At 47.1% G+C, this 27,067-nt stretch overlaps 1 protein-coding gene across 3 annotated transcripts in view; it reads left to right on the forward strand.

Moving 5' to 3' along the window:
* Positions 1-27,067, forward strand: part of tnip1 (TNFAIP3 interacting protein 1) — a 116,973-nt gene that overhangs the window by 60,101 nt on the left and 29,805 nt on the right. For all 3 annotated transcript variants that reach the window (XM_063053034.1, XM_063053033.1, XM_063053035.1), the window contains exons 6-10: positions 8,167-8,361; positions 9,310-9,404; positions 12,830-12,944; positions 22,642-22,731; positions 25,155-25,220. In XM_063053034.1, the coding sequence (XP_062909104.1) occupies positions 8,167-8,361; positions 9,310-9,404; positions 12,830-12,944; positions 22,642-22,731; positions 25,155-25,220 (561 nt within the window). The remainder of the gene's footprint in view (positions 1-8,166; positions 8,362-9,309; positions 9,405-12,829; positions 12,945-22,641; positions 22,732-25,154; positions 25,221-27,067) is intronic.

A 27,067-nucleotide genomic window follows, 5' to 3' on the forward strand; every position in this document is an offset into this window, starting at 1 on the left:
AACTTTATAAAGCACTAGTGAGGCCTCACTTGGAATATTGTGAGCAGTTTTGGGCCTCTCTTAGAACGAATGTGCTGAAATTGGAGAGAGTTTAGCGGAGGGTCACAAAAATGATTCCAGAATTGAAGGCAGAGGTTGATAGATTTCTTGTTTGGTCAAGGCACGAAGGGATACCGGGGGCGGGGTGGGGGGCGGAAAGACTGGAGCTTGGAGCTGAGAAGCAAAATGGATCAGCCATGATGAATTAGCAGAACAGATTTGATGGGCCAAATGGCTCGCTCTTTGTATCATACTGTCCTTGCTTGAGTATCGACACTGCGGGACAGAAGCTGTCCTTGGGCCTGGTGGGACGAGCTTTCAGGCTTTTGTATCTTCTGCCCGATGGGAGAGGGGGGAAGAGAGAATGTCTGGGGTGGGTGAGGTTTTGCACCTTGGTCCCAGAGGAACTCTGTTTTGTTTCATGTGTATTTATGTATGTTTGAATGACAATTAAAGTTTGACTTTATTAGCCTTGGGGATGCAGGTTAGTGCCTGGATGTGCGCAATGCAACCCTGGTCGTTAGTATCTTACGTAATGTGTGAGTCATAGTACTCGCTGGCTGTGTGCAAGTATGTTCCACTCTAAATAGAACAGAAATCCCAAGATGAAGCAACTGCACAGATGGCGTTGACCAAACTCTTTAAAGGGACCTCAAGCAATGTATCAAATACTTAACCAGTCAGGCATTGTGAAATGAGAGTTAATATTTTGGATTAATTTGTTATTGATTTCGAGGGGGGCATAGATATGCATTGTAGTCTCCTGACCTACTTACTACCCCCAGCATTTTGTGTGTGTGTCGTATCCAGACAGGATGCATCAAGGGTCAAGGGGTCATGCCAGCTTTTTCTAGCCTCCTGAGGAAGTAGAAATGCTGTTGAGCTCTCTTGGCCGTGACGTTAACGTGCCTGGAGCAGGACAGGCTGTTGGTGATGTTCACACCGGGCACATGCCTAGCACATGTAGGGTAACGGTTAGCACCAGTAATCAGGGTTCACTTCCCATCGCGGCCTGGGAGGAGTTTGGCCAAAATCAGGCCTGCATGGCTGTGGTCAAACCTGAGGTGGACACGGATGTGAAGGACAGTACGTTGGCATAGTGGTTGGTGTAACACTTTACAGCACCAACGATTGGGGTTCAATTCCCACTGCTATCTGTAAGGAGGTTACACGTTCTTCCCTTAATCGTGTGGCTTTCCTCTGAGTGCTTCAGTCTCCTGCCACGTTCCAAAGACGTACAGTGAGCGTGAGCACGCTACGTTGGCGCCGGAAATGTGGTGACACTTGCGGGCTGCCCCAGCACAATCCTGGTCAAGTTGATTCGAAGCGAGCCACCACATTTCTCTGTATGCTTCGATGCACGTGTGGCACGTAAAGCTAATCTTGAAACCTCGATTGTCAACGTGCTCTGAGGTGGAGTGAAAAGCTGTTTGGATGCCATCCAGACAGATTGTTCCATATGCAAGTCCAGAATCAGGGACATAGATCTAGGGAGGGGGGGAGAATTAAAAGAGACCTGTGCGGGGCAGCTTCCTCACGCTGAGGGTGGTGAGTCTGTGGAACGAGCTGGCAGAGGGAATGGTTGAGAACGGCCCAACAGTATTGCTTAAGAATCACTGGTAGGTACGTGGGGCTTGGAGGGATCTGGCTGAAAACAGGAAACTGCCAGTGTCTGGGTGGGCAGCCTGGCCAGCATGGCCTGGTTGGGCCAAATGGCCTGCATCCACACTGTATTGCTCCTATGACTCTATTGGTACATTGAGGTAGTACAGAACAAGAAGGGAACGGCAATTATAGTGCTAGTTGCAGTTTCAGGGCATAGTGCAGGTAGGCTCATGCACCCCAGACATTCTCTCGTCCCCCCGCTCCCAGCGGGCTGAAGATACAAAAGCCTGAAAGCTCGTCCCACCAGGCTCAAGAACAGCTTCTACCCCACTGTTATCAGACTACTGAATAGTTCCCTAGTATGATGAGATGGACTTTTGCCCTTACAATTAAACTTGTTATGATCTTGCACTTATCGTTTACCTCACTGCGCTTTCTCTGTAGAGCAGAGAATGTAGAACAACACAGTACTGTATAGGCCCTTCAGCCCACAATGTTGTAGCAAACTTGTAATCTGCTCCGAGGCTAATCTAACCCTTCCACACAGCCCCTCATCTTTATTTCAACCACGTGCCTATGTAAGACTTTTTACACTTTATTCTGCGTTCTGCTATTGTTTTACCTTGTTCTGCCTTCATGCACTGTGTAATGATCTGATCTGTAAGCCCGGTGGAACCGTTTCTGCTGACAGGAGAAGGGGGAAAGGCAAGTTACTGATGCCTTAAAACCAGTCACTTCGAGCAGGTTAACCAGTGACACTTTGAATACGATGCGGCAGGGAGTTCAGAAGCCTAATGGCTAGAGGGAAGAAACTATTTCTCATCCTGACCATTGGTGTTTCTTATGCATTGTAGTCTCCTGCCTGATGGTAGAAAATCAAACAGAATGCTGGATGGATGGGTGAGATCCTTAATAATACTAAGGGCCCTCCGTATTCAACACTCCTGATGGGTGGTAGGTAGGGAGACATGTGTTGTGTCTCACAAAAAACTGAGGCACAGAGCCCTTGTGCAGGCTTCCTTAAAGGTTAATTTACAGGTTGAGTCTGTGGTGGGGAAGGCAAATGCAATGTTAGCATTCATTTCAACAGGACTAGAATATAGAAGCAAGGATGTAATGTTGAGACTTTATAAAGCACTGGTGAGGCCTCACTTGGAGTGTTGTGAGCAGTTTTGGGTCTCTTATCTCAGAAAAGATGTGCTGACGTTGGAGAGGGTTCAAAGGAGGTTCACAAAAATGATTCCAGGATTGAATGGTTTGTCATATGAAGAGTGTCTGATGGCTCTGGGCCTGTATTCACTGGAATTCAGAAGAATGAGGGGTGACCTCACTGAAACCTATCGAATGGTGAAAGGCCTTGATAGAGTGGATTGGAGAGGATGTTTCCTGTGGTGAGGGACTCTTAAGACCAGAGGACACAGCCTCAGAATAGAGGGGCAGCCTTTTAGAATGGAGAGGAAGAATTCCTTTGGCCAGAGAGTGGCGAATCTGTGGAATTCATTGCCACAGACGGCTGTGGAGACCAACTCTGTATGTATATTTAAGGCAGAGATTGATAGGTTCATGATTGGTTGGGGTATGAAGGGACACAGGGGGAAGGCAGGAGATGTGGGGCCGAGAGGAAACGTGGATCAGGCATGATAGAATGGCGGAGCAGACTCGCTGGGCCAAGTGGCCTAATTTGGCACCTGAACCTTACGGTCTTATGTTCCCCTCAGCCATTCCCAGAGTCCTTTGTCAGGACTTCAGGTCTAATGCATGGCTGTTCCCATACCAGATGGAGATGCAACTTGTCAGGACGCTGTCAATGGTACTGCTATAAAACGCAGTTAAGATGGTGGGGAGCGACCTCGCTTGCCTCAGTCTCCTGAGGAAGTGGAGGTGCTGGTGTGCCGCCTTGTCAGGGAGGTGATATTCAGGAACCAGGTGAAGTTATCTGTGATCTGAATGCCCAGGAGTTTGGTTCAGTGACCCCTCTCTACTGAGGAGCCGTGTATTCACAGAATCAGTCAGGATTGTCAGGGGTTGCTGGGATGGTACTGCTCGCAGGACTAGAAGGGTCTATTTTCTAAATAAACATGTACAAGATAGCAGCAGACAATTAGTTGTTAAAATGCAAAGCAAATATCAGTTAACAGTCTAATCTAAGAATTGAACAGTTGCCACGAGCACTGTGTCCAAGACGATCACTACGCGCTCTAACCAGAAGCCATGAATTACCATAGAGGTGCATGCGCTGCTGAGGACCCGTGACTCCACCTTCAGAGCAGGTGATAAGGCAGCCCTAACAACAGTGAGGGCCAAACTGTCCCGGGCCATCAGAGAGGCAAAGCGTGCACACACCTAGCGAACCCACAGCCACTTCCAGGACAGCGGCGACACACGGCGCATGTGGAAGGGCATTCAGGACATCACCAACTACCAGACAACACCACCTGCCTGTGCTGGTGATGCCTCCCTCCCAGATGCGTTGAACAACTTCTACGCTCGTTTTGAGGCGGAAAATGACGTGGCGGCGAGGAAGACCACCCCTCCTCCAAGTGACCAGGTGCTGTGTCTTACCGTGCCCGATGTGAGGAGAACCCTGTGCAGGGTCAACCCACGGAAGGCTGCTGGACCAGACGATATTCCTGGCAGAGTGCTTAGAGGATGTGTAGATCAGTCAGCTGAGATTCTCACTGACATCTTCAACATCTCCCTGAGCAACACCGCTGTTCCTACGTGCTTCAAGGACGCCACCATCGCTCGCCACCATCATCCCCGTGCCGAAGAAGTCTTCAGTGTCCTGCTTCAAGGACTACCGTCCCGTTGCACTCACATCCGTCATCATGAAGTGTTCTGAGAGGCTCATCATGAGGCACATCAAGACCCTGCTGCCCCCATCACTGGACCCCCTGCAGTTCACGTACCATCCCAACTGTTCAACATTCGACGACATTGCCATCACCCTCCACCTGGCCCTCACCCACCTGGACATTCGAATGCTGTTTATAGACTTCAGTTCAGAATTCAACACAATCATTCCTCAGAAACTGATTGGAAAGCTGAGCCTACTGGGCCTGAACACCTCCCTCTGCAACTGGATCCTAGACTTCCTGACTGGGAGACCTCAGTCAGTCCGGATCGGAAGCAGCATCTCCAACACCATCACACTGAGCACGGGGGCCCCCAGGGCTGTGTGCTCAGGCCACTGCTGTTCACTCTGCTGACCCACGACTGTGCTGCAACACACAGCTCGAACCACATTATCAAGTTCACCGATGACACGACCGTGGTGGGTCTCATCAGCAAGAACGATGAGTCAGCATACAGAGAGGAGGTGCAGCGGCTAACGGACTGGTGCAGAGCCAACAACCTGTCTCTGAATGTGAACAAAACAAAAGAGATGGTTGTTGACTTCAGGAGGACACGGAGCGACCACTCTCCGCTGAACATCAACGACTCCTCCGTAGAGATTGTTAAGAGCACCAAATTTCTTAGTGTTCCCCTGGCGGAGAATCTCACCTGGTCCCTCAACACCAGCTCCATAGCAAAGAAAGCCCAGCAGTGTCTCTACTTGTCTGTGAAGGCTGAGAAAAGTCCATCTCCCACCCCCCATCCTCACCACGTTCTACAGAGGTTGTATTGAGAGCATCCTGAGCAGCTGCATCACTGCCTGGTTCGGAAATTGCACCATCTTGTATCGCAAGACCCTGCAGCAGATAGTGAGGTCAGTTGAGAAGGTCATCGGGGTCTCTCTTCCCACCATTACAGGCGTTTACACCACACGCTGCATCCGCAAAGCAAACAGTATTGTGAAGGACCCCACACACCCCTCATACAAACTCTTCTCCCTCCTGCCATCTGGCAAAAGGTACCGAAGCATTCGGGCTCTCACGACCAGACTGTGCAACAGTTTCTTCCCTCAGACCATCAGACTCCTCAATACTCAGAGACTAGACTGACATCTACATCATTTATTATTATATTGTAATTTGTCCTCTACTGTGCCTATTGTCTTGATTATTAATTATTGTACTGCCCTGCATTGTTTTGTGCACTTTATGTGGTCCTGTGCAGGTCCGTAGTCTAGTGCAGTTTTTATGTTGTTTTACGTAGTCTAGTGTAGCCTTGTGCTGTCTCACTTAGTCTAGTGTAGTTTTGTGTTGTTTCATGTAGCACCAGGGTCCTGGAGGAACATTGTTTCGTTTTTACTGTGTACTGTACCAGCAGCTTATGGTGGAAAATGACAATAAACTTGGCGACTTGGAACAGTAGCCAAGGACATCTGTTTTGCGTCAGCTGGTAATGCAGATGTCAGGTCGGGAAGTTCAGTCGCAGTCGGTTTAAGCAACAGCAACGAACAAGGGCCTGAATAGAGGAACCAAGAATCGAAAGCTGCCAAAGAAGGAACTGATTTGATGGAAGTTTTGGAGGGAGGGGAAGGTTGGTACCCATTGTCCCAGGTTACAACCGGGTTCCCTTCCTGAGGACTGCTAGTAACAATTCAGAAAATGTGGCTGCTTATAGAATTTGCACCGGCAAAAAATACCTACAATGGTCAGCAAATCCGTCCCGTGGGTCCAGAGGAGGTTCGTGAGAATGACTCTGAGAATGAAAGAGTTAATGTATGAGGAGCATTTGATTGCTCTGGGCCTGTACTCACTGGAATTTAGAAAAATGAGGGGGGTATGTCACTGAAACCTATTGAATATTGAAAGGCCTAGATAGAGTGGGTGAGGAGAGGATGTTTCCGATATTGGGGGAGTCTAAGACCAGAGGGCACAGTCGCAGAATAGAGGGACATCTCTTTAGAACAGAGATGAGGTTAGGAATTTCTTTAGCCAGAGGATGGTGAACCTGGAATTAATTACCACAGACGGTTGTGAAGGCTGGGTATATTTAAAGTGATATTAGGGCATCACACGTTATGGAAGAAGACAGGAGAACGGGGTTGAGAGGGATAGTAAATCTGCCATGCTGGAATGACAGAGCAGACTTGATGGGCTGATTGGCCTAATTCTGCTCCTATATCTTATGATCTCCCAAACACTCGCTTGAGTGTACAGGTGATCATAACCCTGGGGAAGTCTTGCATATCTTAGATTGTTCGGCATGTTCTTTCTCCTTCCCCTTCCTGAGGTCAATGATCAGTTGGTTTTACTGACGTTGAGTGAGACATTGTTGTTAATAAGGTTAGCTTTATTTCTCACTTTGACCCACACAGTGAAATACATCGCTTGCATCAACTACCTACGCAGTCCGAGGGGAAGCCTGCAAGTGTCACCAAGTTTCAGGCACCAACATAGCACGCCCACAACTCACTAACCCTGACCTGTACTGTAGAACTTCGGAACGTGGCAGGAACCCGAGCTCCCGCAGAAAGTCCACACGTTCACAGGGAGACAGACAGCGGTGGGAATCGAACTCCTATCGCTGTTGCTGTAAAGCGTTACAGTAACCGCTACTCTACCATCTGACCATGGTTCAGTGTCCACCTCTGGGTTGAGTGTTGCCCAGCAGGGCTGATTTTGGCCGAGCGGTTGGGGTTGGACCCTGCGTCTCCTTAGCTGCTGTCAGGGGTCCCTGGGACCTGTGTCATGAGGGTCCAGCGATGAGCTGCTGGGGCCTTTGAATGACTGCACGGTTTTGTTTCTGACAGAAATATGTTTATTACAAATTATGTTCTACAATACCACAACAGTAATAAAGACTAACACAATTAATCTGAGAAGTTCTAATAAGCTCTTTGAAACTTTTGCCTGCCTATCCCTTGTGTAACTCATGACTGTCCTGTGCTGTCAACCGTGACTTTTTCTTCCATCAATTCTTCCAGTCGCTGCAAGTTGTTTGTGCTTCTCTATCCTCAGAGCATGTCCCAGAAATTCCAACTACCACTGCCTGATTGACGGTATCAGCTCTCTCATTGTGACTATAACGTGTACTAAGTGAAATTAAAATGTTCCCATCTCTGCCAACGATGACGGTTATCCCCTGTGGCGCTCAAAGTTCCCACAATGCATCCATGGATGCCGTGCGTTCCCTATCCATGGTAACCGGGACACAGATATACTCCTGGAGCACTGCCAGGCACTCTGCCCAGGTGGAACCCTCTGCTGCCCACTTCCAGGGTCCCACGCATAGATATCTTTGCCAGCCCCAGCACCAAGTTCAGTAGGACATCCTCACCCTACTTTGCCCCAGGTAAGTATGGCGGTACTTAAATGCAACCAGAAAGTGAGGTGTAGCACCTGCAGATATGAAAAACGGTGTGCTTAATGTAGGATGCCCACAACTCGTTAGCCCTACCCCATACGCTTTTTTGGAATAGGGGAGGAAACCCGGATCACCTGATGGAGACCCACGCGGTCACGGCGTGAGCGTACAAACTCTTGACAGACAGCAGCAGGAATCAAACCGTGTTCGGTGATGGCCGGCTCCGTAAAGCGATTGCACTAACCGCTACCCGACCATGAACCCCGATCTGTAACCGTTTGATTGAGGGACCGGGACTGACCTGCATGTCTTCCCTTCTCCGTCCAGGATGTTCTTCAGCAGCTGGCGAACGAGGACGGAAACCTGTCGGTTCACCTGCAGCGACTGGAGAGCTCCCTCAGCATGTTTGCTGAGGAGACCAACAAGAAGCACCTGCTCGCCCACCTGGGCCGAATGGCCGTCGAGTTCAATCGACTCTCTTCCAAAGTGCAGAAGAATGAGTATAAGACGGCCATCCTGCAGGTAGGGGGCAGTAATCCTCTCCAGCACAGGTCATCTCCTTTGAAATTGGTGTTCATGGGATGTTCAGAAATCAGAATCACTGATAACTGACGTATGTCGTGAAATTTGATGTTTTGTGGCAGCAAAAGACAGTGCGATACAAAAAACATGCTATAAGTTATCAAAATAAATAAATATTGCAAAAGACGTCATGAGGACTGTTCAGAAATGTGATGGTGGAGGAAAGAAGCTGTTCCTAAAACATTGAGTGCGTGTACGTCCTCCCTGACGGTGGTGATGAGGGGAGAGCACATCCTGGGTGGTGGGCCAAATATGGGGAAATAGGATGTGTAGATAGACAGCTGGGTCAGCACAGGCGAGTTGGGCCGAAGGGCCTCTTTCCCTGCTGTATAACTCCAACAGCTGTTTCCATCTAGGTGAAGTTCCTTCACGCATGCTGTGTTCTCTCTCTCTCTCTCTCATGTTCCTGTCTCCCTGTGTCCATGTGTGCCTCTGTGGCCGGGTGTGTGTGTCTGTCTTTCTGTATCTGTGTGTGTCTCTGTTCCTGTGTCTGTGTTCCTCTGTGTTGTGTGTGTGGGTGTGTATCTGTGTGTCTCTGTTCCTGTGTCTGTGTGTGTCTGTGCACACGTGTCTGTGCCTGTGACTGTCTCTGTGTGTGTCTGCGTGTATGTCTCTGTTCCTTTGTGTTATGTCTGTGTGCTTGTGTCTGTGCCTGTGTGTGTGTGTGTGTGTGTGTGTGTGTGTCTCTGTTCCTTTGTGTTGTGTATGTGTGTCTCTGTTCCTCTGTTGTGTGGGTGTGTGTCTGTGTCTCTGTTCCTGCGTGTGTGTGTGTGTCTGCGTGTGTGTCTCTGTTCCTTTGTGTTGTGTATGTGTGTCTGTGCCTGTGTCTATCTGTGTGTCTGTGTGTACGTGTGTGTCTCTGTGCCTGTGTCTATCTGTGTGTTCCAGACTCTGTGTAAGCAGCTACAGACAGAAAATGAAGACCTCCGAAGGAAACTGGACAGTGATCTCGAGCGCAAGAACCAGATGTTGGCCAAGATGAAGTGAGTCTGCACTTGCATTTGGGAGGGTTGCTTCCCCACCCTGGGCCTCCGGAAGTGTCTCAACCCGTATAACGTAGGGAAAGCTGTGGCCAGCCTACACATTGGAGACTTCCACAGAGAGGCAGGTGGCCGTGACAAGACCACTTCTTGTGGTTGTTGTAGATCATTTGGGATCGATGTTAGGTGAGATGTCACCACTGAAATTCATTAGAAGTTGCATCTGCAGGTCTTCCATGTCTACTGAATGGCTGTGACTTTTCAGTACAAAAACAGGCCTTTCAGCCCATCTAATCTATACAAACCAAGATCCCCATCTAAGCTACTCCCATTTGCTTGCATTTGGCCCATATTCCTCTAAAGTTCCCAACCTTTTTTATGCCATGGGCCACTACCATTAACTGAGGGATCCGTGTATCCCAGGTTGGGACCCCCTGGTCTAGACCTTTCCCATCTGTCCAAGTATCTTTATAAATGCTATTGCCTCTTCCTCAACCACTTTTTCAGGCAGCTCGTTCCATATACTGACAACCCTCTCTGGGTGAAAAAGTTGCTTCTCAGGTCCCTATTAAATCTCTCACCTCAAACCTATTCTTTATTCTTTTCTTTAGAAGCTGCCTGACCTACTAAGTTCCTCCAGCATTTTGTGTGTGTGTGCCCTCTAGATCTTAATTTCCCCAACACCGAGAGAAAGACTATGTGCATTTACCCTATCATACGCCTCTGTAAGGTCATCCCTTGTTCTCATACACTCCAAAGGGAAAAAAAATCCATCCTGGACAACCTCTCTCCATAACTCAGTCCCTCAAGAAAAGTCCCACTCTGGTCATCTTCTCTCCATAACTCAGTCCCTCAAGTCCTGGCAATTTCTTTACAAATCTTTTCTGTACTCTTTCCAGCGTAATGGCATCTTTCTTATAGCAGGGTGACCAAAACTGATCACAATACTCCATATGCAGCCTCACCAACATCTGGAACAATTTCTTCTAAACGATGCCCTGACTTTTGGCCAGTGTTCAGCACCATGCCCACCTGTGAACCCACTTTCAGAGAGCCATGTACTTAAAACCCTAAGGCATAGGAGCGGAATTAAGCCGTTCAACCCATCGAGTCTGCTCCACCATTCCATCATGGCTCATATGTTATTTTTTCTCAACCCCATTCTCCTGCCTTCTCCCTGTAACCTTTGTCATCATGATGAATCAAAAACCTGTCAACCTCCGTTTCAAATAAACCCAATGACTTGGACTCCTCTACCATCTGTGGCAGTGAATTCTACAGATTCACCAGTCTCTGGCTAAAGAAATTCCTCCTTATCTCTTTTCTAAATGGACATCTCTCTATTCTGAGGCTGTGCCCTGTGGTCCTATACTCCCCCACTGTAGGAAACATCTTCTCCAAATCCATTCTATCGAGGCCTGTCAATAGGTTTCAACGAGATCCTCTCTCATTCTTCTAAACTCCAGTGAGTACAGGCCCAGAGTCATCAAACGCTCCTCATATATTAATCCTTTTATTCATGAGGTCATTTTTGTGAACCTCCTCGGGACCTTCCCCAGTTTTAGGGGTTTGAAAACTGCTGAGCCCAAGGTTATATTCTAGTCCTCTTGAAATGAATGCTAACATTGCATTTGCCTTCCTCATCACCGACACCGATATCACTGCACGAGGACTCTCAAGTTGCCTTGTAACTCTGATTTTTTTGAATTTTCTCCCTCTTCCCATTTCTCGTTCCTTGGCTCGTGTCACCATCTGAAGCCTTGGTTTAACATCTCATCTGAACGATGCCAAGTTTGATGATGCCGCACTGTGGATGGACCTGGCATCTGAGCCTGCTGATCTTATAGAATGGTGTGATACAGAACAGGCCCTTCAGCCCATCTAGTCTATGCAGAACTGATTTTCTGTCTAGTCCCATTGACCCGCACCCAGATCAAAGTCCTGCATACCCCTCCTATCGGGTCTTCTCTTAAACATTGAAATCAAACCTGCATCCACCACTTCCACTGGCCACTCGCCACTCGTTCCACACTCTCACCACCCTCTGAGTGAAGAGGTTCCCCCTCAGGTTCCCCTTAAACATTTCACCTTTCACCCTTAACCCATGATCTCTAGTTCTAGTCTCACCCAACCTCAGTGGAAAAAGACTGCTTGCATTTACCCTGTCTATACCCCTCATAATTTTGTATACCTCATTCTGCACGTTCTAGGGAATAAAGAATTCACTGATCTGGTCTCCTTACATATTCTGGTCTTGGAGGCGGTGCAGAAAAGGGTCATGAAGTTGATTCCAGAGATGAAGGGGTTAGCCTATGAGAAGAGATTGAGTTGCCTGGAATTCAGAAGAATGGGGTGGGGGAGGTGTCTTTGAGAAACAAAGGACTGGGAGCAGGAGTGGCCGTCCGGCCCATTGAGTCTGTTACACTGTTCAATAAGATCATAAGGACTAGGAGCAGGAGTCACCATCCGGCCCAACAAGTATGCTCCACCGTTCAATAAGATCAGAAAGGGTAAGATGAGGGAACACAAGCCAATCCTCTTAGAGGTATCAGAAGGGGGGGGCGGGGGAGGAGAGAGATTGAGATTTCAAGTTCATGGGTGTCAATATCTCTGAGGATCTAACCTGTCCCAACATATTGATGCAGTTGTAGAGAAGGCAAGACAGCAGCTACACTTCGTCAGGAGTTTAAGGAGATTTGCTTTGTCACTTGAAACTGACTGACGTACTGTGGGGAGCATTTGAACTGCTTCCATCACCGTCTGGTTTGCAGGGTGGGGCTACTGCGCAGGATCATAGAAAGCTGCAGAGAATTGTAAAATTAGTCAGCTCCATTCTGGGTACCAGCCTCCGCAGTATCCAAGACATCTCTAAGAGGTGATGCCTTAGCAAAGCAGCATCCGTCATTAAGGACACCTGTCACCCAGGACATGAATACATGCCCCCTTCTCCTTGCTTGACGGGCTGAATGGCCGACTCCTGTTCCTAGTCTTTAGGTTCATATTGAATGGTGGAACAGGCTCAATGGACTGGATGGCTGACTCCTGCTCCTAGTCCTTATTGAATGGGGAAGCAAGCTCGATGGGCTGAATGGCCGACTCCTGCTCCTAGTCCTTATTGAATGGGGAAGCAAGCTCGATGGGCTGAATGGCCGACTCCTGCACCTGTTTTGGATATCCTTATGAAGAAATAGATATGTTGGGATTTGGGTGACTGGGTGTTTATCTGTGTTTTGTCCTTGCTGGGATTGGAGGGAATTGTAATCGGTTTATTATTGAGATACAGTGAAAAACTTGTCTTGCATACTGTTCATACAGATCAGATCATTACACCGTGCATTGACATAGAATTATAACAATGCAGAATGAAGTGTGTAGAATAGGGAGAATGTGAGGCACAATAAGGTTGTCCTTTTCTTTGTTCTTTGCAGATGTGAACATTTGAAGCTGAAGGAGTTGATGGTGGAGAAGGAGAAGATGCAGCAGGCGGAGGTGTCCAAGGCGAGCCCCACTGAGCTGTTGATGCAGCAGAGCGAGTTCCCACAGGTTTGTGACCAGAGACTCGAAGCCCCCATGTCCTTCCTCCTGTCCACCTTGCTCCAAGCAGACAGCAGAGCAGAAATACAGACGACCACAAGACACAGGAGCAGAATTAGACCATTCGGCCCATCGAGTCTATTCTACCATTCCATCAGGGTTGATTTATTATCCTTGCAACACGCAGAAAAATTCTGGAGGAACTTAACAGGTCAGGCAACATCTATGGAAATGAATAAACAGTAGATGTTTTGGGCTGAATCCCTTCTTCAGGTCTGGAAAGGAAGGGGGAAGATGCAAGAATAAAAAGGTGGGAGGCGGGGAAGATGGAAAAGCTAGAAGGTGATAGGTGAAGCCAGATCGGTGGAAAAGGTGAAGGGCTATGATAGTCATGGGGGATTTCTATATACAAGTAGATTGGGAAAATCAGGTTGATGCTGGATCCCAAGAGAGGGAAGTTTTAGAATGCAGTTTGAGGAGAAGCTAAAATCAGATGTGTCAATATTACAGTGCAATGAAGGGAATTACAGAGGCATGAGAGAGGAGTTGGCCAATATTGATTGGAAGGGAACACTAGCAGGGATGACAGTGGAGTAGCAATAGCTGGAGTTTCTGGGAGCAGTTTGGAAGGTGCAGGATAGATACATTCCAAAGGAGAAGTAGTATTCTAAAAGGAGGATGTGTGTGTGTACGCACAGACACACCAAACAAACAACTGAACTAAGCTGAACATCCTAGACTGTTTCAATGACTTCGTAGTTTTGGTGTTTTATCTTCTGTGTTTTTTGCTCATTTTATGCTGTTTGCACAATTTGTTCTTTTTTTTTACATGTTGGGTATTTGATGTTTCCTTTGAATGGGTTCCATGATGTTTCTTTGTTTTGTGGCTGTCTGTGGGAAAGATAAATTTCAGGGTTGTACACTGCATACATACTTTGATAATAAGTGTACTTTGTACAGCCTCAGAATAGAGGGACGTCCATCTAGAACAGAGGTGGGCAGAAATCCCTTCGGCCAAAGGGTGGTGAATCTGCAGGACTGATTGCCACAGACAGCTGTGGAGTCCAAGTCATTGGGCATATTTAAAGCAGAGGCTGACAGATGCTTGATTAGTCAAAGATTAGATTAGGGTGTCAACGGTTCTGGGGAGATGGCAAGAGAATGGGGTTGAGAGGGATAATAAATCAGATATGATGGAATGATGGAGTAGACTGAATGGACCAAATAGCCCAATTCTGTTCCTGTGTCTTATGGTCTGACTTGCAACACACAGATCCCATCATTGAAAACAAAACAGCCCACACAAAGTGCTGGAGGAGCTCTGCAGGTCAGGCAGCATCTGTGGAGCGGGAAGGACAGTAGATGTTTTGGTTGAGTCCCTTCATCAGGATTACGGCGCACTGCGTGTACCTCTGATCTCCTGGCCTGATGAAAGATTCACTGACTTTGAGACACACACACAATTTTTTTCCTCCCCCCTTATGGGCGGTGCATATATGTATTTTTCCCTCAATTTCGGATCCTCTACCAGAGGCCTGGGAGTGAGGGCTCTGCGCAGTATCCTTGCTGTTCCCAGTAGTGCGCTCTTCTGGACCGAGATCTCAGATGCTGTTCCCAGGATTTATTGGAACCATTTCCCAGTCCAGCTGTCACAGCTCCAAGTGCTCTCATTACCACTGGGATTACTCTGGCTTTAACCTTCTGCATCCTTTCTATCTGCTCTTTCAAGCCCTGATATTTCTCCAGCTTCTCATATTCTTTCTTCCCGATGTTCCTGACATTCGGGATTGCCCCATCTATTCCTATTGCTTTCTTCTGTTCCTTGTCCAGTATTACTGTGTCTGGTTGGTTGGCCGGCCAGTACCTGCTTATCAGTCTGTATTGGGAAGTCCCACAGGATCTTAGCTCTGTTATTTTTCACCACCTTCTCGGATGTTTCCCGTTTGGACTTGGGAGTGTCCAATTCATACTCAGTGCTGATGTTCCTGTACGCGATTCCTGCAACTTGGTAGTGTCGTTCAGTGTATACTGTCCCTGCCTGCATCTTGCACCCTGATACTATGTGCTGGATGGTTTCAGCGGATTCCTTGTACAGTCTGCATCTTGGGTCTTGTCTGGTGTGGTAGACCCTGGCTTCTATTGTTCTTGTGCTCAGCGCCTGTTCCTGTGCAGCCATGAGCAGCACCTCTGTGCTGTCCCTCAGCCCTGCCCTTTCCAGCCGTTGGTAGGGTTTTCTTGTGTCAGCCATACCTGGCGATGGAACATCTCATGCAGTGGCTTGTCCTGTTATGGCCTTTGGTCCTCTGGCTCTGCTTCACCCATTTCCATATCCCCTGCCTGCTGTCTGAGGTATTCTCCTAGCAGGTCATCTTTAAAGGCCATCTTCCTGACATGAATGTTTCGCATTTCTTCCAGGACTGTGGGCTTGACACTTCCAAGTCCCGGTCCTCCCTTATTCCAGCAGATGTACAGTTGCTCAACATTGGACTTTGGATGGAATCCTCCATGTATTGTTAGTAGTTTCCAGGTCTTGATGTTAGTGGCTACCAGTTCGTTCCTTGGCCAGCACACTATTGCAGCTGGGTATCTGATGACTGATAGGGTGAATGTGTTGATGGCTCTGATCTGGTCCTTCCCATTCAGCTGGTTTTTTACGAGTTGTCTCACTCTTTGGAGGTACTTGGATGTTACAGCCTTCCTTGTGTTCTCATCGTGGCTTCCATGCACCTGCAGGATCTCCGGTAATTTGTAGCTGTCCTGTACATGTGGTAAGAGGCTTTCAGGTGACTCGACTCCTTCAGTCTTGATGGGTTTTCTTCTGCTATTGACTTTGGGTTAACTTCTAGCATTGTCCTCCAACGGCCCACTAAGTTCTTAATGAAGGTTCCTAGTGTCTTGCTGACCTTGTACAGAGACAGACATTCCAGGATCCATGTAATGAGCATTAAGTGGTATGCTTTCCGTCATCGATCCAGGCTGTGCTTAGGTTGGTTTGCCTGGGCTTGGAGCCTCGCATGACTGCTTTGTCTACCAGTAGTTGGCACTTGGAGCCTCTAGTTCCATTACCAATCTGCCTCTGAGCAGGGCTCAGGGATTTACATACATGTTCCTTCAGCTTGCTGGCTCTGATGCCTGATAGGAGCTTCCATGTTATAGACAGGCATGTTGGAGGCTGGTAGTTTGTGAGAATCCTTCATTATGAGTACTGTCTTTCCTTCAGTTATCCAGTCAGGGTGGGAGCCTGCTTCATTTGAGCTGCCAGCTGTGTGTGTACTGCTGTTTGTTTCTTCAGCCGATAGGCGTGGATCATGTCTGACCCTGGTGATGTTCAGTTCTTCATACTTGCTGTCCATTGCTGGACATCTGCTGTGATGGTGACTGGTTCTTCCTCTGGGAGATCCCAGAGGCTTGCTTGTTGGTCTTTCAGCCATTGGGCACTGCATTATGTGATGCTTCTTTCTCCCAGATACTCTTCCCGTATCCTCAGTTGCTGTTTTGGTTAGTTCAGGTACTGGTGTGTTGTTGCTCAGGAACTGTGTGAATACTTTTCCTGGTTCCTTAGAGAAGAGTGCATTTATTTACTTGGGCTCTGCGTCCTTGGTGTACCTCTGCAGTCTGGTAGCCAGAGCTGTTGACTGTCGTTTGCCAGTTTTCAGGGCTTCGGCTATGGACATACCTGTGTCCTTCCTTAGCAGCCAATATGAATCTTTGGTCTTCCCACTCTTCTGCAGCTCAGTTAGTCTGCTGACCTCCGTCCTTGTGGCTTTCATCTTGGCTTCCAAGCACATGTGGGACTCTGGCGACAACGAAGACCACCATCCACATCAATGGAAAAACAACCGGTTACCCAGCGGTCAAACATTGTCAACAGAGGAGTGCTATCACATCTTGCATCGGAAGACAGACAATCACGATGCACCACAGCAACATCACTGCAGAACCAATCGGATCAGGAAACACGAGTTCAAACCCCACCTCCACAACTCACAGATGGCGCAAAGGTAATAGTATCATGGGAGATGCAAGTCCGATCCTCACCTCGGGGCATATCGACGCTGGCTGCTGCAGTCAGAGAGAAGATCACAGCTAAACTGGCGACTGTCTGTCAATGAACTCAGCTCCCCAGAAAGTGATAAAATTCCAACAGACAGCTTATTTGAAGCAGCCAAATGAAGCACAACTCACAATTGCAACCTCCAACATAACTGTGACCAATAACCCTGATACATGCATTGGCAGCAGCAGTCCTAGAAATGCTGGGCTACAAAATGAGCTACAGTGGAGAGTACTGTCATAACTCCCACTGGAGACAATGATTGGAATGTATATATAAACTATATACACACAGACACACACCTTCAGGCTCCTGTACCTCCTTCCGCATGAGAGAGGGCACGACTCTAGTGATGGAGGTCCTTCATGATGGATGTCTTGTTTTTGACACATCGCTTCTTGAAGACTGGGGTTGAGGAGGAGGAAAAAAAGGATCAGCCATGATTGAACGGCGGAGCAGACTGGATGGGCCTGATGGCCTAATTCTGCCTCCTGCGTCTTATGGTCTTATGTCCTGAGTGCTCTGGGATAATCTATGAGGAGAGATTGAGTGGCCTAGGACTATACTCACCGGAAGTCAGAAGAATGACTTGCTGAGTTCCTCCAGCATTTTGTCTGTATGTGTATGTGGCTTAGTTTTCACTGATAGGATCCCTATGTTGCCAGTGAGACCCGCATTTATTCCCCCCGGGAAGGTGGGAGTGAGCCATGTTCTTGAACTACACAGCAGCACAACACAGGAACAGGCCTTTCAGATACGATGTTGTGTAAGACTAACCAAGGTAATGACATCTAATTAATCTACTCCCTCTACCTACGCAGTATTCATATCCCTCCATTCTTTGCAGTTACCATGCCTACCTAAGCGACTCTTAAATGCCACCGGGTGCCCTGGTTTCCTCTCACATTCTGTAGATAATTGGGTTAGGGTTAGTAAGTTGTGGGCACGCTATGTTGGTGTGGGAAGGGTGGCGGCACTTCCATGTTCCCCTAAGTGACACGTTTCACTGTCTGATTTGATGTGCATGTGAGAATTGAGCCACTAATAAACTTATCTTTTGAATACAAAATTTGGCTCCAGAGGGAAATGTATAAGAAGTCCTGATGAAGGGTCTCGGCCAAAAATGACGACTGTTTATTCATTTCCGTAGATGCTGAGCTCCTCTGGCATTTTCTATGTGTTACTCTGCGTGTGCAGCATCTGCAGAATCCCTTGTGTTTGTCTGTTTGCCTCTTTCTGCCAGAGAAGCTTACTGATGTATCCTTTCCCAACCCGACCAGCAGAGGGAGATTGTTCATCGACTCTCTCTTACGCGCACAGACAGCGCAGGGCCTTTTGTGACCTGACCGACATTGTGAACAGTATCCACGGAAGCTACCAGATGCTGGCATCCTATCAGGCAGAACTAATTCTCCCAAGCCTGATGGTTCTGTTTACAGTCTCGGGACAGTTCCTCCACACAATGCACCTACAGAATTTGCTTAGCAAACAAGCATCATTTTCAGCTAAGCCAGGCACTGAAATGTAGCTTCCTGGGAACGGAACCCTTTAGCCATTTCCAGCTCTAATGTTTCTGCATCGCTGAAGACTGGAGCATGCTGTGGTTGAGAGGGACTTGGGTGTGCTTGTGTGTGAATCACAGGGGACTGGCTTGCAGGTGCAGCAGGCTATCACAAAGGCAAATGAAATGTTGGCCTTCATTGCTAGAGGGATTGTATTTAAGAGCAGGGAGGTTATGCTGCAGCTCTACAGGGCACACGTGAGGCCACACTTGGCAACACAGACAAAATGCTGGAGGAACTCAGTGGGTCAGGCAGCATCTGCAGAAAAGAGTAAACGTACAATGTTTTCAGGGATGGAAAAAAAGATGAGAAGGTGGGGGAGGGGAGGAAGAAATACAGAGTGGTAGGTGAGGGAAGGGTGAAGTAAAGAGCTGGGAAGTTGATTGGTGAAAGACATAAAGGACTGGAGAAGGGGGAATCTGACAGGAGAGGTTAAAAGACCATGGATGAAAGGGAAGGGGGCGGAGCATCAGAGGGAGGTGATAGGCAGGTAAGGAGATGAGGTGAGTGAAGGGAATGGGAATGGTGAAGTGTTGCGGCAATTACCGAAAGTTGAAGAAATCGATGTTCACGCTATCAGGTTGGAGGCTACCCAGATGGAATGTAAGGTGTTGGGGGCCATACCTGAAGTACTGTGTGCAGTTCTGGTCTCCATACTTGATGAAAGATGTATTGGCTTTGGAGGCGGTGCAGAGGAGGTTCACCAGGTTGATTCAGAGATGACGGGTTTAGCCAATGAGGGGAGATTGTGCCTGGGACTATACTCGCTGAAATTCAGAAGAATGAAACATTAGCTTATAGAAACATATAAAATTATATAAGTTAGTGATAAGATGGAGGCAGGAACGTTGTTTCCACAGGTGAGTGAGAGTAGATCCGGGGACATAGCCTCAAGGTTTAGGGGAATTGATTTAGGATGGAGATGAAGAGAAACGGAGGGGCTGTCACGGTAGCATAGCAGTTAGCTCAGTGCTTTACAACGCCAGCGAGAAGGGTTCAATCCCCGCCGCTGCCTGAAAGGAGTTTGCACGTTTTCCCTGTGACCGCGTGGTTTCCTCCCACATTCCAGAGACTTGCGGGTGAAGGTTAGTGAGTTGTGGACGTGCTATGTTGGTGCTGGAAGCGTGGAGACACTTGCAGGCTTCCCCCAGCACATCCTCGGACTGCTTTGATCATTGAGGCCAACAACACATTTCACTCAACACACATCAAAGTTGCTGGTGAACGCAGCAGGCCAGGCAGCATCTCTAGGAAGAGGTGCAGTCGACGTTTTGGGCCGAGACCCTTCGTCGGGACTAACTGAAGGAAGAGCTAGTAAGAGATTTGAAAGTGGGATGGAGAGGGGGAGATCCGAAATGATAGGTGGAGACAGGAGGGGGAGGGATGGAGCCAAGAGCTGGTCAGGTGATTGGCAAAAGGGATACGAGAGGATCATGGGACAGGAGCACATTTCACTGATGTTTCAATGCACGTGTAACAAATATAGCTAATCTTTAAAAATATTTATCTTTTTAAAAGAATGATTTTTCTCAGAAAGTAGTGAATTTGTGCAGTTCACTGCCTTGAGATGCAGGTGCGGGTTACCTCATTAAAGTTCAAAGTTCAATGGGAATTAAGGCTTAAGGGGTGGGTGGAGATGAGTCCATGGCCAGATCAGTCATATTCTTATTGAATGGTGGAGCAGGCTCAACGGGCCAGGTGGCCAACTCCTGCTCCTGCCAAGGTCAGATATATCAGTAAAGGGAATCACAGAGGCATGAGAGGGGAGTTGGCCAGAATTGATTGGAAAAGAACACTGGCAGGGGTGATGTCAGAGCAGCAATGGCTGGAAGCAATTTGCAAGTCACAGCATATGTACATCCCAAAGAGAAAGTATTCTGAAGGAAAGATGACATAACTGTGTCGAACAAGAGAAGTGAAAGCCAACATAAAAGTCAGAGAGAGGTCATACAATAGAGTAGAAATTAATGGGAAGTTAGAGGATTGGGAAGCTTTTAAAAACCAACAGAAGGCAACTTTAAAAAAAGTAATTAAGAAGATAAAGATGGAATATGAAAGTAAGCTAGCCAATACTATTAAAGAGGATACCAAAAGTTTGTTCACATACTTAAGTGTAAAAGGGAGGTGAGAGTGGATATTGGATCACTGGAAAATGATACTGGAGAGGAAGTAACGGGACAATGAACTGGCAGACAAATTGACTAAGTTTTGTGTCAGTCATCACTGTGGAAGACACTAGCAGTATGGTGGAAGTTCCAGGTGTCAGCAGTCATGAAGTGTGTGAAGTTACCTTAACTAGAGAGAAGGTTCATGGGAAAACTGAAAGGTTTGAAAGTAGATAAGTCACCTGGACCAGATGTGGCTGATGAGATCGTGGAGGCATTAGTAATGATCTTTCAAGATTAATGATAATAAAATCACTAGATTCTGGAATGATTTCAGAAGACTGGAAAATTGCGGAAGTCACTCCAAGAGGCAGAGTGGGAATAAAGGGAGCCTTTTCTGACTGGCTGCGGGTGACCGCTGGTGTTCCACAGGGGTCTGCTTTGGGACCAGTTCTTTTTATGTTATACATCAATGATTTGGATGATGAAATTGATGGCTTGTGGCAAAGTTTGCAGATGATATGAAGATAGGTGGAAGGGCAGGTAGTTTTGAGGAAGTAGGCTACAGAAGGACAGACAGATTAGGAGAATCGTCAAAGAAATGGCAGATGAAATACAGTGTGTGGTCATGCACTTTGGTAGAAGAAATGGAAGGGTTAGCTATTTTCTAAATGGAGAGAAAATACAAAAAACTGAATCACAAAGGGACATGGGAGTCCTTGTGCAGGATTCCCTAAAGGTTAATTTGCAGGTTGAGTCTGTGGTGAGGAAGTCAAATGCAATGTTAGCATTAGTTTCAAGAGGACTAGAATATAAAAGCAAGGATGTAATGTTGAGACTATATAAAGCACTGGTGAGGCTTCACTTGCGGTTATTGTGAGCAGTTTTGGGTTAATCTTAGAAAGGATGTGTTGAAACTGGAGAGGGTTCAAAGGGGGTTCACGAAAATGATTCCAGGATCGAATGGCTTGTCATATGAAGAGTGTTTGATGGCTCTGGAATTCAGAAGAATGAGGGATGACCTCACTGAAACCTATCGAATGGTGAAAGGCCTTGGTAGAGTGGATGTGGAGAGGATGTTTCGTATGGTGTGAGAGTCAAAGACCAGAGGATACAGCCTCGGAACCGAGGGGCCTCAGGAAACAGGCTCCTGTTTGTGTTTTCTTCCCCACCCTCCAGTCTCTTTTGTGTGTATTCTTACTACTATCCCCTGTACATCATGGAAACTGGCCTTTTGGCCCGTCAAATCTCTGCCGACCAGCCATTTATTAATCCCATTGTTTTCCTCCCACATTTTTAATCAATTCCCCCCACCAAATTGAGAGGCACTGATGGAGTAGACAGACAGTATCTTTTTCCCAGGAGTAAAATGTCTAATACCAGAGGGCACGTATTTAAGGTGAGAGGGGGTAATTTCAAATCTGATGTGCAGGGCAAGTTTCTTTATGCAGAGAATGTCGGACATGGGGAACACACTGCCGGGGTGGTGGTGGAGTCAGGTACATTAGGGACTTTTAAGAGTCTCTGAGACAGGCACATAGAACTAGAGGGGATAACTCAACTCACCTCATCAGTGAACTGTTCCCACAGCCCATGGCCTCGCTTTCAAGGACTCTTCATCTCGTGTCCTCGATATTTATTGCTTATTTATTTATTTATTAAAGCAGGGTTTTTCCTGTTTGCAGTTTGTTGTCTTTTGAACATTAGGTGTTTGTCTATCTTGTGTGTGGCTTTTCACTGATTCTATTGAGTTCTTTTGTATTTGTTGTGAACGCCTGCAAGAAAATGAATCCAAGGTTGTGTTTAGTGACGTATATGTACTTTGAACAGGGGTGACAGAGAATAGAAGGGCAGTGCGGGAGGGAAGGGTTTGAGTGAACATGGAGCAGATTAAGAGGTCAGCAGGGCATTGTGGGCCAAAGGGCCTGTTCTGTTCCGTGATGTATGTTCTACGTAAATCTCACCGGGCCATGCTTTCCCCCCAGAATGCCAAAGCGGGAGAGCGGCCACCTGACAGAAATTCAATGGAGATCTTGGAGAAGAAAGTGGCAGCGTTGGAAGTTCAAAGGAAAGAGGCAAGTGTTGTGAAATGAAGATTTACCCACGCTTGGAAGGGGGTGAACTCACTCCCTTTATTCCCCCCCACCCACCCACCCATTCTCTTGATGGCTCTCCCACTCCTACTCCATTGGTCGAGGCACAGAGTACAGGAACTGGGCAAGACGTTGGTGAGACTGTACTTGGAGAACTGTAACACGCACAAAATGCTGGAGGAACTCAGCAGGTCAGGCAGCGTCCATGGAGAGGAATGAACAGTCGACATTTTGGGCAGAGGCTCTTTATCAAGTCTGGAAAGGAAGGGGGAAGATGCCAGAATAAGAAGGTGGGGGAGGGGACTGACAACAAGCAAGAAAGCAATAGGTCAAGCCAGGTTGTGGGGGGGGGGTGGAATGAAGTAAGAAGGTGGGAAGTGATTGGTGGAAAATGTAAATTGCTGCAGAAGAAGGAATCTGATTGGAGAGGAGAATGGCTCATGTACTATGTGTGGTTCTGGTTGCCCAGGGTGTCATTAAGGTGGAGAGGGTAAGAAAAGTTTCATGAAGATGTCACTGGGATTAGAGGGCTTGAGTTAGGACTTCATTCCCTCCCCTAGGAGGCTGAGGGGTCACTTTTTGAGAGGTTTATGCAATTGAGGTATTGTAAAATTATGGGGGTACAGATAGAGTAAATGCAATCAGGCTTTTTCCACTGAGGTTGGGTGAGACTACAACTAGAGTTCATAGGTTAAGAGTGAAAGGTGAAATCTTTAATTGAATTGACTTGATTACTCACATCCTTCATATACATGAGTAAAAATCTTTACGTCTCCGTCTAAATGAGCAATGTACAATTTATAATAAATAGATTAGATTCAACTTTAGTGTCATTGTGCTGAGTATAGTCACAAAGCCAATGAAATGCAGTTAAAATCTAACCAGAAATGCAAAGAATAGTGTTATTTACAAAATAACTGTGAATAAAAAGTAAGTGCTACAGTACACAAATATAGAAGTACTGAGACAGTACAATATGGGTGCAATACTGCTTAGCGCTGTGATGTGAGGTTCAGCGGGGTCACAGCCTCAGGGGAGAAGCTCTTCCTGTGTCTGCTGGTGTGGGAGCGGAGGCTCCTGTAGCACCTACCGGATGGGAGGAGAGTAAAAAGTCCATGGTTAGGGTGAGATGTATCCTTGATAATGCTTTTCACCCTGCGCAAGCAGCGTTTATGGTAGATGTTCTCAATGGTGGGCAATTGGGTGCCGATAATCCGCTGGGCAGTTTTCACCACACACTGGGATGCTTTGCGGTCCGATATGGGACAATTGCCATACCACACTGAGACGCAGTTGGTGAGTATGCTCTCAATGGTACAGCGGTAAAAGTCCGTCAGTATCCTGGGACAGAGGTGAGCTTTCTTGATGCTCCGCAGGAAATAAAAGTGCTGTTGCACCTTTATGATCAGGATGGAGGAGTTCAGGGACCAGGTGAGATCCTCGGAAATGTGGACACCAAGGAATTTGAACCTTGATACACGCTTCAAATGGCCTAATTCTCTTCTCATGTCTTATAGTCTTATCTTACCTTAGATATGGCAAATATTCCAAGTACAATCATACCAACGTCTTAAAAAAAGCTGTAGCATTGTATCCTTGCTTTTATATTCTAGCCCTCTTAAATGAATGCTAACATTGCGTTTTCCTTCCTCACCAGAGACTCAACTTGCACGTTGACCTTAGGGGAATCCTGCATGAGGACTCCCAAGCCAGATTTTAGAGTTCTCTCCCCACTTAGAAAATAGCTACGCTTATATTTTCCCCACTAAAGTTGTGTCTTTCCTTCATCTGTCCACTATTTGCATAGTCCTGTAATGCTGCCTGACCTGCTGAGTTGCTCGAGCATTCCAATGCTCTGTAAGATCATCGCTTTGTAAGATCATCGCTCTGTAAGATCATCGCTCTGTAAGATCATCGCTCTGTAAGATCATCGCTTTGTGAGATCATCACTTTGTGAGATCATCGCTTTGTAAGATCAATGCTTTGTAAGGCCTCAGAAGGACATTCTTCCTTTTATATTCTAGTCCTCTTGAAATGACACCAACATTTCATTTGCCTCTTTTATCACCAACTGAATCTACAAGTTATCCTTAAGGGAACCCTGAGCTATCGTCCCTAGGTCCCTTTGCACCTCCAATTTTTCGACCCAAAGTTTTCTCTCCTTACGAACTGCCCCCATCGCTCCCCCCCCCCGACCCCGTCGTGTAATTTAATGATTCTTTAGATACGGGGCCCAAGATTGCTTGCGGTCTGACATAGAAAGCTTCAGCAGTATCCTTCCTGGGCACCAGATCTCGCTGGGGTAGCAGGCCGGGGTTTCCATGGCTACCATGCGTGGCCTGTCTTCGGCGATGCAAATGGGCACGTTTTGCGAGCTGTGATAATGTTGTGTTTTCTGTCTCCAGCTGTTAGACGTGAACAAGCAGTGGGATCTGCAGTTTCGGGGAATGAAACATCTGTATGAACAGAAGGTAAGCCCAGGCCAGGCAGCACCAATGGGTGGGTGTGTGGGCCAAATGATGGTGAGGGGTGAGCTGAGAAACAGCCTGGTGTGGGGAGGACAGGCACATAAACAGGCCCTGTAGCCTGCAGAACCCATGCTGTGGAGATGAGTCCATGGCCAGATCAGCTATGATCTTATTGAATGGTGTAGCAGGCTCGATAGGCCAGATGGCTGACTCCCGCCCCTATTTCTTGTGTCCTTATGCCAAACACCAGCCACTCGGTTACATCCCATCGTCTACTCCCTTCAGGCTGGTAGGGTGGTTAAGATGCCGTATGTTGTGTTGGCCTTTACTAGTCAGGGGATTGCGCACATGGATGGTAGAAAAATGGAGAGTGACGTTGGAGAGAAGGGTTAGATTGATCGTAGAGTAGGTTAACAGATTGGCATAATGAAAACCCTGTACTGTGCTGTAATGTTCTTTGAGGCTCTCCATTGATCAGGATGTTGCGTCCCAACTGTCTACCTGATATACAAATCTGGACAGTATGATACGGAGAACAAGCTGTTTCCCACGTGGCAGGCTCCCCCTCTCCACGCTGCTGATGAATCCAAAGGAACAACAGAGACCAATATAGTTCGGCACCAGCGGTATCGCAAGTGTTGTTGCGTGAATGAAATCGCCGGAGAAAATTACTGGTAGATACAAAGCAGCTTCCTTATTCAACAAAACAAAATACTGCAGGCATCATATGGAGACACTTTTGGTGGAAAGGTCTGCTGGCTCACATGGAGCTCAATATTTATCAAAGGAATCAGAATCAGGTTTATTATCACCAGCATGTGACGTGAAATTTGTTAGCTTAGCAGCAGCAGTTCAATGCAATACATAATCTAGCAGAGAGAGAAAAAAATAATAAATAAGATAAAACATGATAATGAATAAACAGCTAAATCAATTACGTATATTGAGTAGATTTTTTAAAATGTGCAAAAACAGGAATACTATATATTAAAAAAAAGTGAGGTAGTGCCCAAAGATTCAATGTCCATTTAGGAATCGGATGGCAGAGGGGAAGAAGCTGTTCCTGAATCGCTGAGTATGAGCCTTCAGGCTTCTGTATCTCCTACCTGATGGTAACAGTGAGAAAAGGGCATGCCCTGGGTGCTGGAGGTCCTTAATAATGGACGCTGCCTTTCTGAGACACGGCTCCCTAAAGATGTCCTGGGTACTTTGTAGGCTAGTGCCCAAGATGGAGCTGACTAGATTTACGACCTTCTGCAGCTTCTTTCGGTCCTGTGTAGTAGCCCCTCCATACCAGACAGTGATGCAGCCTGTCAGAATGCTCTCCACAGTACAACTATAGAAGTTTTTGAGTATATTTGTTGACATGCCAAATCTCTTCAAATTCCTAATAAAGTATAGTCGCTGTCTTGCCTTCTTTATGACTACATCGATATGTTGGGACCAGGTTAGATCCTCAGAGATCTTGACTCCCAGGAACTTGAAGCTGCTCACTCTCTCCACTTCTGATCCCTCTATGAGGATTGGTATGTGTTCCTTCGTCTTACCCTTCCTGAAGTCCACAATCAGCTCTTTTGTTTTACTGACGTTGAGTGCCAGGTTGTTGCTGTGACACTATTCCACTAGTTGGCATATCTCACTCCTGTACGCCCTCCCATCACCACCTGAGATTCTACCAACAATGATTGTATCATCAGCAAATTTATAGATGGTACTTGAGCTATGCCTAGCCACACAGTCATGTGTATATAGAGAGTAGAGCAGTGGGCTGAGCACTCACCCCTGAGGTGCACCAGTGTTGATCATCAGCAAGGAGGATATGTTATCACTAATCTGCACTGACTGTGGTC

The sequence above is a fragment of the Mobula hypostoma genome, chromosome 7 (assembly GCF_963921235.1).
Source record: "Mobula hypostoma chromosome 7, sMobHyp1.1, whole genome shotgun sequence".
Lineage (NCBI taxonomy): Eukaryota > Metazoa > Chordata > Chondrichthyes > Myliobatiformes > Myliobatidae > Mobula > Mobula hypostoma.